The sequence below is a fragment of the Thamnophis elegans genome, chromosome 15 (genome assembly GCF_009769535.1).
Source record: "Thamnophis elegans isolate rThaEle1 chromosome 15, rThaEle1.pri, whole genome shotgun sequence".
Lineage (NCBI taxonomy): Eukaryota > Metazoa > Chordata > Lepidosauria > Squamata > Colubridae > Thamnophis > Thamnophis elegans.
Window position 1 is genome coordinate 30,365,029 of NC_045555.1, and position 20,940 is coordinate 30,385,968.

General features: G+C 43.5%; 1 protein-coding gene across 3 annotated transcripts in view; it reads left to right on the forward strand.

Annotated features, from left to right (window-relative positions):
• PRXL2A (peroxiredoxin like 2A) overlaps positions 1–20,940 on the forward strand; it is a 44,923-nt gene that overhangs the window by 22,883 nt on the left and 1,100 nt on the right. For all 3 annotated transcript variants that reach the window (XM_032231861.1, XM_032231862.1, XM_032231860.1), the window contains exons 2-5: positions 7,213–7,383; positions 8,591–8,685; positions 16,880–17,020; positions 20,528–20,692. In XM_032231861.1, the coding sequence (XP_032087752.1) occupies positions 7,215–7,383; positions 8,591–8,685; positions 16,880–17,020; positions 20,528–20,692 (570 nt within the window). In that variant the 5' untranslated portion in view covers positions 7,213–7,214. The remainder of the gene's footprint in view (positions 1–7,212; positions 7,384–8,590; positions 8,686–16,879; positions 17,021–20,527; positions 20,693–20,940) is intronic.

The following is a 20,940-nucleotide window of genomic DNA, read 5'->3' on the forward strand; positions in this document are numbered from 1 at the left end:
CTAGTCCTCACAGACAATATCACCACCAAGGCTCACATAACAGACAGGGGGGGACAAGATCAAGGGCCCTCATGAAGGAGGCCAAACGTCTGGGTCAGTGGGCCGAAAGGAACCTCCGGTCTTTGAGGGCAGAACACATAGCGGGTGTGGACAACACCAGGGCCGACTGGCTCAGCCGGGCCGAGGTGGACAACTCAGAGTGGAGGCTACAGCCTGCAATATTCAAGGAGGTGGCCGAGCGCTTCGGGCACCCGGAGGTCGATCTGTTCACCACTCCCTCAACACTCAGCTCCCGAGGCTCTTCTCCAGGTACCGAACAAGGGGGCGGAAGGGACGGATGCTCTGCGGAGCTCATGGCCCAGGGGTCTTTTGTATGCCTTTCCTCCCTTGCCCCTGATTCCCAGGGTCATACGGAAGATCCTTCAGGAGGGGGTGGAAGTGGTTCTGTTGGCTCCTCATTGGCCCCGGAGGCCTTGGTTTGCAGATCTCCAGTCTCTGTCGGTGGAGAGGCCCTGGAGAATTCCCCAGGAGAGGATATCCCTCAGCCAGGGGGCGCTGGAGCACCCGGATCCTCAATGGCTCCAGTTGACCGCTTGGCGATTGAGCGGAGCATCCTGAGGAAAGACCTCTTCTCCCCCAGGGTGATAAGGACTATCCAGGCCGCCTGCAGACCCTCCATAGAGCGCATCTATGGCTCCACGTGGCGGGCCTTTGACTCTTGGTGCAACTCCCGGGGGTTCAACCCCATCCAGGCTACGGTGCCACAGGTTCTGGACTTCCTCCAGGCGGGCCTGGATAGAGGGTTAGCTCCTAACACAATTAGGAGACAGGTTTCAGCCATCTCATCAGTTCTCCTGTGTGGCAGAAACCAGAGCTTGACACACCACCCCATGGTCAGGCAATTCCTTAAGGAGGCCTCCAATTTCAGACCACCTACGGTACACAGGTACCCTTCCTGGGATTTACACAGGGTATTGGACGCTCTAACGGGCGCTCCGTTTGAGCCATTACAAACAGTTTCCCTTAAGTTCCTGACCCTGAAGGTGGCGTTCCTGGTGGCCATCACCTCCGCCAGGCGGATATGCGAACTGCAGGCGCTGTCCACCAGGGAGGATCTCTGTGTCTTTCACCAGATAGGGTGGTGTTACGGCTGGATCCATCCTTCATTCCTAAGGTGTACTCCTGCTTCCATCGAGCCCAGGAACTGATTTTGCCAACTTCTGTCCAGACCCTTCTCACCCATTGGAGAGGAAGTGGCACACTCTGGCCGTTAGGAGGGCTCTGAGGATTTACCTCAGGAGAACCAGGCCAAACAGGAAATCCGAAGCCCTGTTCGTCTCCTTCCAACCAGGATCCCTGGATAATAAGGTAACTTCCACCACTATTGGCAGGTGGTTGCGAACCTGCATTGCCACTGCGTACCAATCGCAGGGTTTACAGACACCAAATCATATCACAGCCCACTCCACGCGGAGTGCAGCCACATCCACGGCCTGGGCCACACAAGCATCCCTGGCCGAAATCTGCAGGGCAGCCACGTGGGCTTCCCCCTCTCCCTTTGTTAGGAACTATAAGTTGGACTCCTTTGCCTCGGCAGAGGCCTCGTTCGGCCGCAGGGTGTTGCAGGCGGTTCACAGGGCAGGACCCGTGCCTCAACAGGCCTGAGTGGGGGACATGGGGCCTCAGGCGTCTCCCTCCCTAGGGACGTGCAGGCTTTGGTACGTCCCATTCTGGATACTCCTCCCCCCTCACTATGGAGAAAGGGCGTTGGTACTTACCTGATACGCCTCTTCTCATAGTGGGGGGAGGAGTATCCAGCCCCTCCCTGACTTGTTTGTATGACTAAGTGTTATGTTCATTGTTTATGTTGTTATTTAAATATTGATGTTGAAGACAATAAAAGCAAAAAAACAAGAGTCTGGAGTGAATGATGCAACGAGTCGGAGAGAGCTCTTCGTCATTAAAACTGGGCATGCCTGGTTCCAGGGGGCGGAGCCCAAAGAGCTTATCTGACTCAATCCAATCACGAGAGGATAAGGTCAACCCATTCTGGATACTCCTCCCCCCACTATGAGAAGAGGCGTATCAGGTAAGTACCAACGCCCTATTTGAGAGGCTTCCACAAGTAGGAGGGGGTCAAATTATTCTCCAAAGCACCTGAAAGCAGGACAAGAAGCAATGGATGGAAACTAATCAAGGAGAGAAGCAACCTAGAACTATAAGAGATAAATTCCCTAATTAAGAAGAAACTTTCCATTTTGTTCTGGGTGCCTGTATCCTTGGCATTCCCATCTCTACTGCTGGAGCCTGAAAGTCCAGGAGGTCTAGGACTGAATATTATATGCATGTTAGTAACCAGCAACAAGCCCTCTACAAGGTGGTTGGCCTCATGGGGGTGGGGTGGTTTGGATCTTAGCTCAGGTATTTAGGGTCAGAGACACCATTAATACCATCTCCAGCAGTCATGGAGGTGCCCAAGCCGTACAATTAACCAGTGGAACAAGCTTGCCTCCGGAGGTTGGAGGTGCTCCATCACTGAAGGTTTTAAAGAAGAGACTGGACAGCTACTTATCTAAAATTGTATAGGGTCCCTGCTTGAGCAGGGGGTTGGACTAGAAGACCTCCAAGGTTCCTTCCAGCTCTTTTCTGATTGATATAATTGGGTAGATGGCAGCAACTATCCAACCTTGGCTGATCTGAAAAACTTAAAGATTTTCCAGATTAATGATAGTCTTCGTGTTCCCATTACACATGCATGATTATGTGCTATTTTATGAGATGAACAAAGCTGTTAAAGAAGCCCTGCTTAAACACTCACAAACATTTGACAAGGGAATTTATGTTTCAGGAAAACTAGAATGATGGATGGTTCAGGGTTTTTAATTTTTTGAACTACACGCTAGGCAGAAACTTAAGATCTATCCAAAGGACGTAAACCTAAATTGTGAAGTAACTAGATTAGGTTAAAAGTATTCCGAACATCTGGAAAATGCTTACATGGGAGAAGGTTGGTTCCATCATTACAAATATTATTCAGTTGTTAACCAATTGTGGACACAAAATGTAAACCTTGGATTTCCTTTTAAAAAACCCGCTAACTTCCTAGGTATTAGTTTGGCTAGAATTTCATTGAATGATGATAAGAGAGACAAGTTTTCTTGGAGTTGGGCAGTACATACATTTAATAAATCATTATTTTGCATTCAGTCATAAGCAGTAATAATAAATTTGAAGGGTGTAATGCTAGGTAGCTAGTTAAGCTTTTGTTGTTCCAGCTTTATTCTTCATAGACTTGCCAGTAGACAACTTCCATTGGCAAGTATGGGCTACCCCCAGTGGTGAGTTTCAAAATTTTTTGGAACCTCTTCTGTATGTGTGGTCTGCTTTCCGGGTCCACTGGTGGAATCTCTTCTAACCTGTTCGGTAGATTTTTTTTTTTTTATTAAATGTTTTATTCATTTTCATTTTCAATTTTGTACATTCACTTATATACTGTATATTTGCAATAATAATAATATAATAGTAAGAAAAGAAAAACCCCAACCTAAACACAACTCATAAACCCAACCTATCGCTTTCATACACCCCTTCTTCTCCCCCTCCAACTTTCCTTTCTCCCTCCAACGATCACCCCTCCTACTTCCCTTTCCCCTCCTATCTTCCTTTCTCACCTCCTCACCCTCCTTCCCCTCTCAACCTCCTTACATTCCCCTCTTCCTCCCTCCTTACTTCTCCCTCTTCCTTTCCTCTACTTCTCACTATGGTGCATTTCTCTATTCCTTAATCTATTCAGTTACGCTAAAAAGAAAAAAAGAAAGGAAAAAAGCAAAAAGAAAAAAAAAGATAAAAATAAAAAGAAAATATAAGGATCAACAGTATACAAGTGTATTCTTCTTATTCTATATATTGAAACTATATCTCCACCCGCCCCACCCACCCCCAATGAACCCCCCTCCCTAACCCCCTCCGACTTCCCAGGTCCCACACCCGGCACCGTTCAGTACCATTCACCTTCAAAATATCTTATTAACAATAATAATGAAAATAAAATAAAAAGAACACTCCGAAAAAAAAAAAATCGGTAGATTTGACGAACCGGTTCTACCGAATAGGTGCGAACTGGTAGGAATCCACCTCTGGCTACCCCTTTAGAACCCAGAAGCCTGGGGTAAATCTGGATTAAAGTAGAGTTTGCCATTTGCTCAGACGTTATTTTGAGGTCTTGATGTTCCTCAGGATTTGGGTCTATTGCAGCACTTGGTGGCATGAGTTCAGGTGGCCAATTTTTAGCATTTGGCTTTCCTTGCTTTCACTTCCTTAAAACTCTCAAACACAAGTGCATGCAAACAGGAGACTGAGTCATATGTCTTCATCAGATTTATTTCCATTGTGGTTCTTTCATGGAGCTGAGCACATGGGCCGATGATAAGAATCAGTTCAATACATAGTGTCTTTGGCAATCTGGTATCACGTGGAGGTGGTTGTCTTGTATATCAGGGCTCAAAAAACAATCCCTTTCCTATTCTTCTCTTTCTCTTGCTAGGATAAGGATGCTCACAATTGCCTGAAATTATCTTTCTTTTTATCAACATGTGTGGGTACCCACATGCCTACATACAGGTTAAGCCTATCGGGTTTGCATGAGTTTGCAAATGAAATCCTCTGTGCTAAACATCTGAGATGATCTTCTCCTTCCCAGCTGGTGGCATGTAACATTGTGCAATCATGCCTTGTTTTGGAAGATTTCCCCAAGAGAGACTTTGATAACTTCCAAGGTCTAGCTTCAGAAACAGCTTCTAACTCTGTCCCCCGCTGGAAATTAGGTTGCTGGAGAGGAGAGTTTACTTTATTGGGAACCAGAAAGAAAAGTTCTCAAAGTGATACTTTGACTCAGCCTTCCATTCTTTCCGAAGTCGGTAAAATGAGGACCCAGATTGAGGACAATAGCCTGATTCTAAACCGCTTAGAGCGGGCTGTAAAAGCAATGTGAAGCGGTATATAAGTCCTATTGCGCTCCCTCCCTCCCCATCCATCCATGGTGGCACAGTGGTTTGAATGCAGTATTGCAGGCTAACTCTGCCAACTGCCAGCAGTTCAATCCTGAACAGTTCAAGGTTGACTCAGCTCTCCATCCTTCCGAGGTCTCTAAAATGAGGACTCAGATTGTTGGGCTGACTCTATAAACTGCTTAGAGAGGGCTGTAAAAGCACTGTGATGTGCAGAGGTGGGTTGCTCCCGGTTCAGCCCAGGAGGCTCCGCCCATCCACCTGGATCACACGCATAAGCGAACTGGTAGAAAAAAAATGGAAACCTACCACTGGTTAAGTGGTATATAAGTCTAAGTGCTATTGCTATGGACTCAGCTCTCCATCCTTCTGAGGTTGGTAAAATGAGCACCCAGGTTGTTGGGGGCAAGAAGCTGACTCTGTGAACCACTTAGAAAGGGCTGTAAGGCACTGAAGCAGTATACAAGTTTAAGGACAATTGCTAAGGGCTACATTTTCCCAGAAGTTTGGATTCAGAAGTCCTGTGTTAAGGAGTTGCCTTGAATGTGCTCCTTTCATGCTTGGGATTGTGTGAAAGTTCCCTATGCCTCCACAAACCTGGATAGTAGAATGGCTCATGCAATGGTGGCCATCTTGGAGGAAATTTCGTTCCTTCCTGCAGTCCAATCAGTCCAGTTGCCTTTCTGGTTTCTTGCTATTTAGTAGAAATCCAATTGCAAAATTCCTTTCTTTCGGGCCAGGGATCAATTACTCATATTCTCGTAACTCCAGAATAAATGATTTGCGATATGCACAGTAGTCCTTGACTTACAACCACAGTTAAGCCCAAAGTTTCTGCTGCTAAGTAAGACCGTTTTGAAGTGAGCTTTACCCTCATTTTACAAGCTTTCTTGGCCCCGTTGTTAAGCAGATCACTGCAGTTGTTCAGTTAGTAACTCAGCTGTAAAGTGAATTTGGCTTCCCCATTGAGTTTGCTTGTCAGAGGGGATCACATAACCCCAGGACACTGCAACTGTCATAAACACCTGCCAGTTGCCAAGTATGTTGAGTTTTGATCATGTGGCCATGGTCATAAGGATGAAAACTGGTCATAGATCCTTTTTTCAATGCCATTATAACTTCGAATGCTCATTAAATGGCTGGTGGTTGGGTCAAGGACTGCCTGCATTATAAATGCTTGAGTAATTTGGCAGCCAGCCCCAGTCTCCAGTTCTGCTTTGGGAAGAATTTTCAATTTTTTGCAGCAAAGCAAGCAAAATTATTTGGTTATCAAATGAGTAATGCCATTGTTGAGAAAACATCGCATGGACGTATCTCTACAGTAAAAACTGAGTTTGACTCAACAGAAACTTTATTTATCTTCCTGTTGTACTGATGTCCTGGATGAGATTTGTTCCTTTTCTCCCTTTTTAAAATTTGAATTTTTAAAATTAGTTTAGCCAAGTATAAAATACAAAGAAAAAAAGACATGAAAAACAAGAAAAGGGGAAAAAAGAGATAATAGTGTAAAAAGAGAAAAGAAAAGAAAAAGGCACTGACTTCAGACTCTCTTTAGCACTGTAGAAGAGAACAACATTACAACCACAACTTTTACACAACAGTATGTACAAGCCATTCTATCTACTTAACAAAAACAAAATCACAGTTTCTTTTTTTTTCACTGTAAGCACAAAATCTGGAAGCAATTTCAGAATAAAGACAAAATTAGATATATTCTCTCCTTTGGATAAAAAAATCTATTTGACCCTCTCTGCCTCTCTTTGCTTTGGTGAATAATATAGCATTTTAATTTTTTAACCGGAAAGGGAGAAAACTTTTTTTTTAAAACTTTTGGTATTTTACTAATTATAGGTCCAATTAAGTCCATTTAGCTCTTTACATTTGAATCTCTCCAGTTTATCCTCGTGCAATGGAACTTTTTTCTTCTCTTATTTCAAAATCTAATCAATAGTATTTTACAGACTTTGGAAATTATTCAGCATTATTTAAAGAAACACAGGACATTCATTTACCTACTCATTTTATACATACAAAACTGACAAAACTTCCTTTCAGTGCATATACCAAACTTTTAAAATCTGTCCTAATTAATTAATTAATTAGACATTCAATTTAAGTCACTCCTTCCAGCTCGTCTTCATTTCCTTTTAAAAATTTCAAAATCTTTTGGGCTGCTGGTGTGACGGGTCTTTCCTTCATTTTCTAGAAATGTCTCTACCGATTGACCTCTCCGTAGCAATGTGGACGCTCGGATTTGGAGCCATCGGGGCTGCCATGACGGGGATCATCCTTGCCAATACGGATTTGTTTCTCCCTAAAGCAGAAATGGCCTCAAAGGACTTTCTAGAAGAAATTGATCTGAAGACACTGGGCCCAGGTAAGGCTTAGAAGGAAGATCCTAATCCAGCTCCTAATGGCAAATTATAAAAATGCACTGGAGAGGCAAATCTACTTTTTTTTTCTGGACTGAGTAAAGGGCTAATAGCAAACCTCAGATTTTACTCTCTAGAGAGAAGTAGAGGTGGGAAAATTCCTCACTTGGAAAGTTGTCTAGAGTTTCGTTTCATGTATGTGTGCAGTTTGTTTTTTCTGAAAATACCCCCTTCCACTCAAAATACAAGAATGTATACAAAAATACATTCCTCTTGTGTTCTTGAGATCCAGTTGTGGTTCTGTATGTAGAGATTCTCAGCCATCCTGGTCGTGGCTGTCCCAAAGGTGCTTTTTCAGGAGGCAACTGGACTTTCTTGGGTTTTTTTTGAAGACGTTTTGCTTCTTCTCATTCAAGAAGCTTCTTCAGCTGTGACTGGATGGTGGGGAGTGGAAGGGAGTTGAAGATGCTTCTTGGATGAGAAGAAGCGAAATGTCTTCAAAGAAAAAACAAAAAAGTCCTGTTGCCTCCTCAAAAAATACCTTTGTGGTTCTGTAGTTTGGGAACTCAGAAGGTGGGGCTTAGAAAATAGGTGAATTCGTGGACTTTTAGAATGCAGGTGTTCTTCCAAAACACTCTTCAGGAGAAAGTAAATGCAAATGGAGTTAAAATAGCACAGACTTTCTTCAACTTGCTGCTCTTCAACATACTGAGTTACAACTCCTGGGAAGCATGGCTGTCTAGAAGGCATCAAACTGACCCAATAGAGGGTAATAGAATAATTTGTCTACAGATCATGTCTTCCATGATTTAAGGTAAGCTTTGATTGATCTTGAAAAGCTAATCAGAGTCGGACCTGCTTAGAAGCTCGATGGGAGATTCTCAGAGTGACAGGCTACCAATAGAAGCAAATATTTGTAGCTCTGGGTTGAATTGTGGGGTCCTTGGTGCTTTCTAAGATTGCTTGTTTTCTAAATAGTGTCATTGGTGCTAATGGTCCTAACCTTGATGATGTTACCTAGTTGGATAATGAAACATCTGCAAGAAAACAAACCAAATTTGGAAAGTTGAGAAAGCATCCACGTGGAAGGCAGAATCCAACCACTTCCATCTCGGCTGCTCAAACAACAGTCTGGACTTCTCCATGAGTTTGTCAGGATGTGAGCACGATTTAAAGGAGCTTAACTTTATCTTTCCTTCCCTGGACCTCAAGGAGAACAGACGACATTCAGAGCCAAGGATCTGTGGAAGACGAAGGGTGCTGTCGTCATGGCGGTGAGGCGGCCTGGATGATTTTTGTGCAGAGAGGTAATGTATGTTCTCCAGTAGAACAGATTTTAAGAATTAATTGAAACCGGCTGCCCTATTAACCTGCCCAGCAGTTATTGTCTTGGACAGAAACTCCAGCTTGGGTGCTTGATGTGCTGCTTACATTTTCTGAATGCTAATGCACCAACAAGACTTGCCCAGACACAAAAATGCAGTGCTAACACTCTAGCAAAATTATGCTATGATCTAATGCTATGTTCAGGAGACTTATAATAGAATCACTAACAATACAAACTCATAATGCAAGAGAAGATAATTCTCCATGTTAGTTATAGGTTACATTTTAAAATGCGTTGTTTAATGAGAATGGAATGTTCTATATATTAGTATCTAGGCCATTTATTCAGTTAAACAGAGTATTTGTTAGTTGGTGAAAAACTGATTTTCCTCCTGTAGAAGCTCTCATATGGCAGATAGTTCTTACGTGATCCAATGTTTGGTGAGTACCATAGTCACATTGAGGGAAGGATCCTCTGCCCCATTTAAACAGTCTTGACACATGCCATGCACGGTGCAGATACTATTCAGATCTATCTAAACAGGTTGGTAGAACAGTAATAGCACTTAGGCTTATATACAGCTTCACATTGCTTTACAGCCCTCTCTAAGAGTCAGCCTATTGCCCCCAACAATCTGGGTCCTCATTTTACCAACCCCAGAAGGATGGAAGGCCGAGTCAGGATCGAACTGCTGGCAGTGAGCAGAGTCAGCCTGCAATACTGCATTCTAACCACTGCACCACCACAGCTCTTAATGAATGAATGACTCTAAAGGACAACTTTCTGAAATAAAAGATCATTTACAAGAAAGGAAATAGGGTCACTATATAGCTGTGATGGCGAACCTATGGCATGCATGCCAGACATGGCACACAGAGCCCTCATTCTGGGCATGCACTCCGTCGCCCCAGCCCAGATCCAATCGCATTTCTCCATCGCGTTTCACTTAATTCTCAGTTGAAATTGATTGGGTGAATTTTTTCATTTGCATGCTTCACAATGGGGGAGAAGGGATTCCATCCTGAAGCCCATTACAACATGGAGCCACAATGCAACCCATGCGGCTCTTTCACTCTTCTGTTGCGGCTCTCTGTGGCCCTGTCGCGGCAAGCGGGATGAAGGAGCTGCGGTGGCGATGGGCGTAGCCTTTGTGTGGGAGTGAAGCACCCCTGCACTTGCCTTTACACGGCAACAGCATTCCATCTTCGTCATGGTACATTTGCTGTTGCCACCAGCAAAGAGGGCTGGGAGAGAACGGCGGGGGCTGATCTTGAGGGATGGGGACCATCCCCCAAACCTGGTCTTTCTCCTCCCTCGTCGGCAGGGTGAAGAGAAAGAAGGGGGTGGTGTGGAGAAGCAGTTGAGCACAAAAGCCCAGCCGAGGGGCGGAGGGGAGTAGCCCAGCAGAAGTGCCCCCATTGGCGAGTCAGATGGTGGAGAGGCCTGTCCCGGCTCTTGCAGCAGGACGCTGTTTGGCAACTCCAAATGCGAGCTGCCACCTTCAAAATGTGCTGCGCCTTTGAGGAAACTGGGCAGTGATGGCTGGGGCCATGGAGGGAGATAGCGGAGGCATCAGGGCTGTTTTCCCCTCCTCAGCAAGCTGAGCCTGGAGAAGCCTGGAGAGTTGTAGCCAAGTGCTGGAGGGTCAGAAGGGGTGCTTTCACCTTGCCCCAACATGTGTTTCCAGCGCACAGTCCTCTGTCCCAAAGTTGGATTGAGTGGGGGGGTAGGAGGAAGGGACGATGGAGCAGGGGGAAAGGTAGGGGGGCTTCTAGTAGGAGAAGCCTGGCTGGCTTTCTTTTTGGTGGGGGGCGGAGGGGAAGATCCCATAAAAATCCAATTTCCCCCAATAAATGGGGAAAATAAAGGTTGGCGGTCCAGAAGGGAGGAGGGGTCTGTTTGTCGGAGGATTTTAGAGGAAATCAGTTGAAATCTGGGCAGGGGGCTCTTCAGAGAGGGGTCTGCCTGAGCCTCTTCTTCCGTACCCCTTAGATTCCCCCCTCCCACCTTTCTGCCTTAGCCTCATTTTAAGGGGAGGGGGAGCAAGGTGGGACAATAGTAGCTAAAAGGCTGCGAGGGGAGTTGGATTTATTAAAGACGGGGATGGGGAAAAGATGCCATTCCTTTCCCAAGGACCCAGGGAAAGTGGAATAAAAATAGGTTTGTGTGTGTGTGTGTGTGTGTGTGTGTGTGTAAACAACAGCCCAGGGTAGCTTCAGCCACAAACAACAGCTGCTATTATTTTTGCTGAGAGCTTCTAAGCTACACAGCATTCTTTAGTAAATGCTAACAATAACGGACCATAATATACAGGATTAAAGGAAGGAAAGTGAAATTAGAGAAAGGGGGAAGGGAGGAAGGAAGGGAAAAGAAGGAAGGAAGGAAGGAAGGAATAAGGATGTGACAGTCCCTCAGAGGCTACTGCACTCCACTCCCATCATTCCTGAGTTGTGCTGTTAAAGAAATCCAGTGCCATCAGGGAGAAGTCAAGTTCTGAAAGAGTGATTGGAATTCCTCATAAAACCTCATTATTCAGGTTAAATTTTCATGTTGGCACTTTGTGATAAATAAGTGGGTTTTGGGTTGCACTTTGGGCATTCGGACCCTAAAGGTTTCGCCATCATTGCTATATAGGAATTGAATAGATCTACAGGAGAGGAATAAAGCTAATAGCGGTTGCACCTAGACTTATGTACTGCTTCATGCTTTTTTTACAGCCCTCTCTAAGCGATTTACAGAGTCAGCCTATTGCCCCCAACAATCCTGGTCCTCATTTTACCGACCTCAGAAGGACAAAAGGCTGAGTCAACTCTGAGCCATCCGGTCAGGATCAAATTGCTGGCTGTAGGCAATGAGTTAACCTGCAATACTACATTCTAACCACCGGAGCTTAGAAATGGTTAATAAAGTCTATGAGATGTGGGATAAAATATTTCATTGGCCTTCAGTAGAGCTGTGAAACTCTAACATGCATTGGACCATGATTTTAAAATAAATGAATGCACCTTGAATTGGATAAAATGTAGCCTAGCTTGCATAGCAAGAGCCAAAGCACTTAGACTTACATACCGCTTCATAGTGCTTTACAGCCTCTCTAAACCAGCAGTCACCAACCAGTGGTCCACGGACCACTGGTGGTCCATGAGAAAATTATGGTGGTCCACAGAAAAATTATTTGCATTTTTTATATTGCACTAAATACTATTTATCTTTTTAAAAATTCATATTAGTGGTTCGTGGGATTTAAAATTATGAATGTAGTGGTCCCTGAGGTCCAAAAGGTTGGTGACCCCTGCTCTAAATGGTTTACAGAGTCAGCGTATTGCCCTCAACAATCTGGGTCTTCATTTTACCGACCTCAGAAGGATGGAAGGCTGAGTCAACCTTGAGCCTGGTGAGACTCAAACTGCCAAATTGCAGTACTGCATTCTAAGCACGGTGCCACCTTTTGATAAAAGTGGGTTTTATACCTCATACTTTTGATAAAACCCATGAAGTTGTAAACAATCAAAACTTATGGATGAGTGGAACATGGAAGGAGGCTGGGAAGAAGGATATGTCTCCAAGTTGACACAACTTGGCTCCTGACCTTCTTGGATCATGAGCCTTCTCCATTACCACCACCTGTGCGTGCAAGATGTGAACATTAATTCCTGCTTGTGTGCCAAGTTCTTGGATAACCCACCACACCTGAATGACTTTGCCTTCAGGAGTTGTGGATGCACCATCACTGGAGGTTTTAAAGAAGAGACTGGACATTATTTTGTCTGAAATAGTATAGCGTCTCTTGCTTGAGCAAGGGGTTGGACCAGAAGATCTCCAAGGTCGCTTCCAACTCTTGTTATTCTGTTATGCCAGGCCAGAAAGCAAGGCTTTTTCCAGTAATAGGTTTAGTAAGATTTATTGAAAGAGGATAGAATAAGATTATGGAAATCTCAGTAACTTAATTGATCTCCTGCTGTTTGAGGCAGATACTTGTCTTTTATTTGTAATTCTCATGTGAATATGATTAGAAGTTTGTTCCATTAACTGAGAATGGAGCAATGTTCACGTAGTTAGAATGCAAATCTTTCTCTGGTTTCAAGCATCCCATTACATCCTGTGTTCCTTAGCTGCCAATCCTTTGGGCAGTGAATCAAAAGGAGCACAGGAGAACAAAGCTTTTAAACATTTCTAAATCTATATTTAAAAAAAACCTGGCAGGTGCAGGGAAATTGGACAAAAATAAAATGACAAAGAACAAAAGACTCTATAATCTCTAGGGAGCACAAAAGGCAGAAAACGGGGATTTGAAAACATGGAACCGAAAAGAAGGAACAATGTAGTTTAGCAGAGACAGCAGCTTATTAAACTGGAAATAGGCCAGATACCTAGCGGGATGACTGGTTTGAACTGGCTTAGTAGGAGTTATTGGTACAGGTTCACAGTCATGGACAATCCCTGGAAGTACTGCCACAGGGAAGAGGGGATTAACTATTCTGCAAAGCCCTGAAGGCAGGACGAGAAGCAATGGGTGGAACTTTGTTAAAGAGAGATCCAATTTAGAAGGAAGGCGAAATTTCTTGGCGGAACAACTATAGAACAGCTTGTCTCCCAGAGTTGTGGCTGTTGAAAGTTTTTAAAGAAAGATTGGACATTTGTCCAGGATGTCCCAAAGGTGCTTTTTTCCAAGAGGCAACTGGACTTTCGGGTTTTTGTTTGAAGACGTTTCTTTTCTCATTCAAGAAGCTTCTTCAGCTCTGAATGGATGGTGAGGAAGGGAAGGATTTATATTCCTTGCAGACAGCTGGTCATTTGCATCCTTTCAGAGAGTCGTTGAGGCCACTTGTGTCCCTTTACTGTTATCCCTCAGCCTGTGTTCAATATGAAGAGACACAGGGTGGAAATATCCCACAGAAAGCACATCTCTACAACCCAGTCTTCCAGCTGTTCCAAGAAGGCTCCACACCCATTTGCACCACTCAGGTGACCCAGAGGACACAGACCTGTGTCTGTTGGACTCTGAAAGGATGCAAATGACCAGCTATCTGCAAGGAGTATAAATCCTTCCATTCTCCACCATCCAGTTAGAGCTGAAGAAGCTGCTTGGATGAGAAGTGAAATGTCTTCAAAGAAAAACCAGAAAATCCAATTGCCTCTTGAAAAAGCACCTTTGGGACAACCCTGACCTGGATGACTGAGAATCTCCATAGACATTTGTCCAGGATGGAACAAGGACTTGCCTTGGGCAGGGGGTTAGACTAGACTAGAAGATCACCAAGGTCCCTTTCAGTCTTTATGATTCTGCAGTCAGCAAAAAGTGGAGCACTAATCAAATTCCCAAGGCCAGGAATTTCTAGCAAGCTGATGGGATTTACAAACTTATTCTTTCAAGGACAAAATAACATGACACTATGTTGAAGTGGAGTCTTAAATCACTATTTTAAGTAACTCCTGTTTTCTACATTTGTCTTTCTTTTCTATCTTCCTCTACCTAGTAAAACAACACATCAGATGTACTGTAAGCCAGAAGTCTCATTCCTGCAATCTGATTTTCCTATGGGGGCAGAAGGTTTATGTGTTTGTTGTTTGTGTGTGTGTGTTTCAGAGCATGAAATCCTACGAGCAACCTGAAGTTGTTTACTCCAAGTACAAATGCTGGATCTTAGAAAGAACTAAATCAAGACAAGCATAGACCAGTTTTAAAGAATATCCCCTTACATGCCAATTGCTTGCCCAGGGCTCCAAGGATCTTCTAGTAGTTATGGGAGTTATTTGGACAGCTGGAAAGGAAAACAGCTTATGGTTTGTTAGCTTCTGCTTAGAAATTCGAAGTAAAATCCCCTTCTGAGTCATGCTGCGCTTTTAGTGAATTCACAAACACATGTGTTAAGTTTCTGCTACTGCCTTCTTTCAAGATTATTTTTTTTAAAAAAACAAACAGCCTAGCCTACAACCCTGGAATTTTGTGATGGTTTTTCTCATTTATGTATTAAACTTGTACGCCAAAGGCAGTTTATAGACATTGCTTAAAATGCCCTATAAAATATTAAAACAATAAAAAAAACCTTAAAATTAAAAATCCAATTAAAACTAAACAGGATAGAGAGGGAAGGGAGCAAAGTGCACACAGGACGGAGGTAGGGTGTTCTCTGCTCTATTAGGAGCAGAGCCGTTAACATTAGTTGGGTATTGGGTCAAAGGAGGAAGAATGTGAGGTTGTTACGTAAAGTTTAGGTTACTATAGGAAAAAACTCAGAAAGGGAAGCTAAACTACTTGTAACCCGGCTCTTCCCAAACCAACGTTCCTTCGGAGAAGAGGATAAATTCATTTAACCATGCAGACATGCTCATCCTCCACAACTCTTCGAGTTTGGAAAATCCTTGACAAATTGGAATTTTTGACTTGATTCAAATATCCCTAAAGCAGGATGAAGCAGCAATTTCCTATTGGAAGACAGCAAAAGCAATAGCCCTGGTGGGATTCAGCCGTTTTGCAGCGGTTCAGGAGAACTATTTGTTAACTCTGTAGAGTTCTGCGAACCAGCTGAATAGTCAAGGCTGCCTTTGCCTGCCTAACAATTCCAGTAGCTCATACACATCTCAGACTTTCCTGCTCATTTGTAATTAACCAAAGGAAGGGAAAAGAAAAAGAAGAAATACCACATAGCTATTTCCTCAGCAGAAAAATTCTAGCTCCTTTAAAACTTAGGCAGGGAAGATAAAATGCAATAGAGTTTTTTTTTTTCCTTCTCTCTCCCTTCAGTTAATAGCTCCGGGCATTTAACAGGCAAATACTTTGTTGCAGTAACAAAACCTCCAGAATGCAGTCAGCACAGAAACAATAGAAAGTTACAGATTATATAGATTAACAGAGTTGGAAGGGACCTTGTAGGTCATCTAGTCCAACCTCTCCGCCCAAGCAGGAGACCCTACGCCATTTCTGACAAATGGCAGTCCAATCTCCTTGAAAGCCTCCAGTGATAAAGTTCCCACAACTTCCGAAGGCAACTTTTGTTCCTCACTGTCAGAAAATTTATCCTTATTTCCAGGTTGAATCTCTCCTTGTTCTTGACAGGATTAGGCCAGGGAAGGAGTTTTAAAAATGTCAATTCAGTGCAGGAGTTGAATTCTTATGTGTTTTTAAGTAGACATTATTAGCAGAATTGATTTTATTAATTTGCAATAGGATTGCAATGTTGTTTTTATGTTTCTGTATTTTCATCCTGCATTTTCAGCATTAAGCTCCGGGGGTTAGACTAGATGGAAGACCGCCAAGATCCCTTCCAACTCTATTCTATTCCATTACATTCCATTCCATTACATTACATTACATTACATTACATTACATTACATTACATTCTATATATTGGAACAGTGCTATTTTATTTTGAGTTAGAGTTAGACTAAGGAGAAATTTCCTAAGGGTGAGACCAATCAAGTTGGCTACGCCCACCCAGTCACATGACCACCAAGCTGGTCATTAGGGCAGAGAACTGGTTGTTAAATTATTTGAATCCCACCACTGACTTAGACTTACAGTATATGCCACTTCACAGTGCTTTTCAAGCCCTCTCCAAGCAGTTTACAGAGGCAGAATATTGCCCCCCAACAATCTGGGTTCTCATTTTACCGACCCTGTAAGTATGGAAAGCTGAGTCAACCTTGAGGCGGTCAGGATTGAACTTCTGGCAGTGGGCAGAGTTTGCCTACAATACTGCATTCTAACCACTGTGCCACCAGGTCCCCATAAATCATTGACCCATGGGAAAAGTGGCTGGCTTTTTACAATGGCACTGAAAAAAGTGACTTATGACCGTTTTTCACAGTTACGACCTTTTCAAGAATCCCCATGATCATGTGATCAGAATTCAGATGTTTGTCCATTGGCTTATAGTTATGACCGTTGCTGTGTCCCAAGATCATGTGATCCCCTTTGGCAACCTTTTGACAAGCAATGGGGAGGCCAAATTCTCTTAATTATTGGGTTCCTAACTGATCGACCGCAGTGATTCACCTAAGAAGCTAGGCAAGAAAGACTGTAAAATGGAGCAAAATTCACTTTAAAATGTCTTGCTTAACAACAGAAATTTTGGGCTCTGTTGTGGTCATTCATTGAGGATAACATCTGTTTTGATAGACCTATTGCAGTTGAGTTGGGTGATGGTTGACTCAAGTTGTCCTTCCATTTGCAGGAGGCCGCTGAGCTGTCCTCTCTGAAACCCCAACTTGACCAGGTCGGGGTCCCTCTTTATGCTGTGGTGAAAGAGAACATTGGGACGGAGGTGGCAAACTTTCAGTCGTACTTCAAAGGAGAAATATTCCTGGATGAAAAGGTAGGTGGGACTTTTTTGAAATGAATTTAAGAAGGAGGAGATGATCCATTGAAGCCTTTGATCACCTAGCAAACACCTGGCGTTTTTTGGAGTAAGGATTCTATCTGCTTGGAAAAGGCCCCACTGTGGCTTGAGCTTCGGAGATTAAAAACTGGGCTTTTGCAGTTCTGGATGGTGATATCCAGACTCTATTTCTTTCTTAATTATTTCTAAATTTATATGCCTCTCATCCTGCCTAGAGGAGTCTAGGAGGCTCACATCCAAATGAAAGTGACAAGATAAAACATGAAAACAATAAATATTAACATGAAAATGGACTTAAAAATAACCCAATTTTTCTCATCCAAAAAGCTTTTTCAGCTCTTTTTCTTTGATAATGTTTCACTTCTTATCTCACCTTCAACTCTGACTGGATGGTGGGGAATGGAAAAATTTGCACATCTGTATATTGGGGAAACAAAACAGCCACTTCATAAATGCATGGCACAACATAGGAGAACAAACCCATCAAGATAAGATTCAGCGGTCCATCTGCATTCCAAAGACACAGGCTGCACTTTTGAAAACAGTAAAGTCCACATTTTGAACAGAGACAATCGCTGGTTTGAAAGAGGGTCCAAGAGGAGTCATCTATGTCAAAATTGAACAGCCCTCTCTCGACAGGAGGAGGGATATGACCGTTATCTATCTCCAGTCTACAATCCAGTCCTTTCAACAGTTCCAAGAAGGCTCCACACCCATTTTCTATCTTTCAGGTGACTCTTGAGGACACAGATAAACCTCCAGGTGGCCTTAACAACTATCTAAAAGGATGCAAATTACCATCTGTCTGAAAGAAGTATAAATGCTTACACCATCTAGGCAGAGCTTAAGAAGCATCTTGGATGAGAAGCGACATGTCTTCAGAGAAAAACCAGCTTGTTGATTTTTAATGTAAAAACATCCTAACAGGGACACGAATGTGGAACTGACATTCTAGCCATAAGTTGGATTTTCTGGCCCTGCAGTTTCCCATTAAGTTTCAAGCCATGGAATATGAATCCTATCAAATGAGCTATAATAAGAAGTTTGCAGAGGGAAGCTGCTGGCCTGGGATTTAGCTTAGCAGAGCTGCTCCTTAAGAGATTAATCGGGTTTCACCGTTGTGTCATTAATGGTCACGAATAGAGCACACTTTGCCTTTGAAGGGTTGACTTGCTCATACAGGATTCCCAATATTAAACACTAGATCAACAAAAAAGATTAAGGCTGTTTCACCCCACCTGCCTTTTTCATCCTTTCTAGAAATTGAGGTCTGTGCCCCAGTGAGTCATCCCGTCTTCTCAAATGTTAAAAAAATAAAGGAATGACATTAAATCAACAGGGGGAAGCAATATTGCAGTGCTGATCTTGGGAGGATTGGTTGGTATGCAGATACATTTCGAGGAGGAGGAAGACTTTATAGACAACAGGAGTTTCCCTTGCAGGATTCTTAACAATAGCACTTAGACTTATGTACCGATTCACAGTGTTTTTACAGCCCTCTCTAAGTGGTTTACAGAGTCAGCAAATTGCCCCCAACAAAGTGGGTCCTCATTTTACCCATCTCGGAAGGATGGAAGGCTGAGTCAACCTTGATCCCATCAGAATCGAACTGCTGGCAGTCAGCAGAGTCAGCCTGCAGTGCTGCCTTCTAACCACTGGGAAAGAAGATAGCAATAGCACTTAGACTTATGTACCAATTCACAGTGCTTTACAGCCCTCTCTAAGTGCTTTATAGAATCAGCGACTTGCCCCCTACAATCTGGATCCTCATTTCACTAACCTTGGAAGGACAGAAGGCTGAGTCAACCTTGAACCAGTCAGGATCGAACTCCTGGCAATGAGCAGAGTTAGCCTGCAATACTTCATTGTAACCACTGCACCACTACTATGGTCTCCTAATAAGACGAAGTTAGGAAAAGGCAAGCTGATTCTTCTATATTCCATTGTGGTCCTCTGGCCAATTTTTTAGGGGTCCTTGGTGGCCTCTGATCTTGGTTATTTTCTTGCAGATGTTTCATTACTGAACTAGGTAACGTAATCAGTGCTAGAAGGGAGTGAAGTAGAGGAATCAAGGAACTATCAATTCAGACAAGTGAGCTAAGGGTAAACAATCAAGGAACCACCAAGAACACTCCCACCAACACTGATAGAGCAAGCCTCTTGTACATAAACAAAGAGCAAACCCCACTCCTTTCTAGCCCTGATGATATAGCCTACTTGGGTAATGAAACATCGGCCATAAAACACCCAAGCTAGGATGGCCTCATTTCAAGCTTGAACTATAAATAGGTGACATCATCAGTGCTAGAAAGGATTGGGGTAGAAAAATCAAGGAACTACCAACTCTTAGGAACAACCTAATAGTAAACTACAGCCTAATAAAGGAACCACCAAGAACATTCCCATTAATACTGACAAGGTAAGTCAGTAGTATATACACAGAGAGCAAACACTCCCCTCCACAAACCACTCTCTCTTCTAGCACTGATAATGTTACCATGGGTAATGAAATGTCTGCAAAAAAACCAACCACTCGGGGAGGGACCCACAGTCCTCCTCTTCCTCCTCCTTTCTACAAACTTCATTGCCTTCTAATACTGATGATGTTATCTAGTTGGGTAATGAAATGTCTGCAAGAAAACACCCAGGCTCAGATAGCCCCATAACAACTCCAAGCTACAAATATTCTAGTACCATTTTCATTGACTATCAACTTCATTCCGTAGGAAACTTGATCATGGCTAAAGCCCCCAATGTGATTACTTTAATTATCTAAATTCTGGGCATTGGGGATGGTTGAGTTGTTCTCCAAATCCTAATTCTAAAAGACCAGGCCATTGATCGATAGTGAAAAATAAAGAGGTGGACATAGCTCACATCCTTGTGGTCTGTTTGCGGAGGTGAAACACCACTAAAAAAAAAAGTTCTGAAACATCCTGATGTGTACATGGGACCCATCCATGTTCCCTTCTGAGCCACATCATGTGCCCCCTTCCAATCTAGACTTCAGCCATTCGGTTTTCCCGGGGATGCCTCCTTGAAATACAGGTGCTGTGTTTTCCCGAAAATAAGACCGGATCTTATATTATTTTTTGCTCCAAAAGACGCATTAGGGCTATTTTCCCGGTTGGGTGTTATTTTCGTGAAAACATGGTTATCCTTGGCTTAGAACAGTTCTTTAGTGACCATTTGAAGAAAACAACTTGCGACTGTTTTTCAAACAACCATTGCAGCTTCCCCATGGTCACTTAATCAAAATTCAGACAGTCGGCAACTGATTCATATTTATGATGGTTGTAGTGTCCAAGGAGTCACTCGCTTAGCAATGAGAATTTGGGGACTCATAAGTCGATGGATACCTCCACCAATCAGGTTGGATCCTGTTTCTTTTTTCCCCAAGACCAGTAGGTCATTTTTCAGGAGGTCTTCTCTATAGAAAGACTTCCAGTTTGGAGCTGAGTTCCTTCTCATCCTGTTTTCCAGAGAAAATTCTACGGTCCTCAGAGAAGAACGATGATGCTCCTGGCTATTTTCCGCTGGAATGTCTGGAGGAACTTCTGGCGCGCTTGGAGGAGCGGCTACACCGGCAACATCGATGGAGAAGGCATAATCCTGGGAGGGGTCTTTGTGATTGGCCCAGGCAAACAGGTAGAAGAGTGGAGAAATGGGGCTGGGTACACCATGTATTCTGTGTCTGGCCTGGGAGACTCACTTCTCTGCAGCTTTCAGCCCATGAAAAAGGACCTTGGCAATTGGCTTTCTACTCCAGATTGAAGGATCTCCCTCTCTCTCTCTCTTTCTCTCTCCCCTACATGCACACATTCCCTCCCTCTCTCTCTCCTTCTCTTTTTCTCAATATCTGCCTCTTGCTCTCCTTCTCTTTCTTTCTCTGTCTT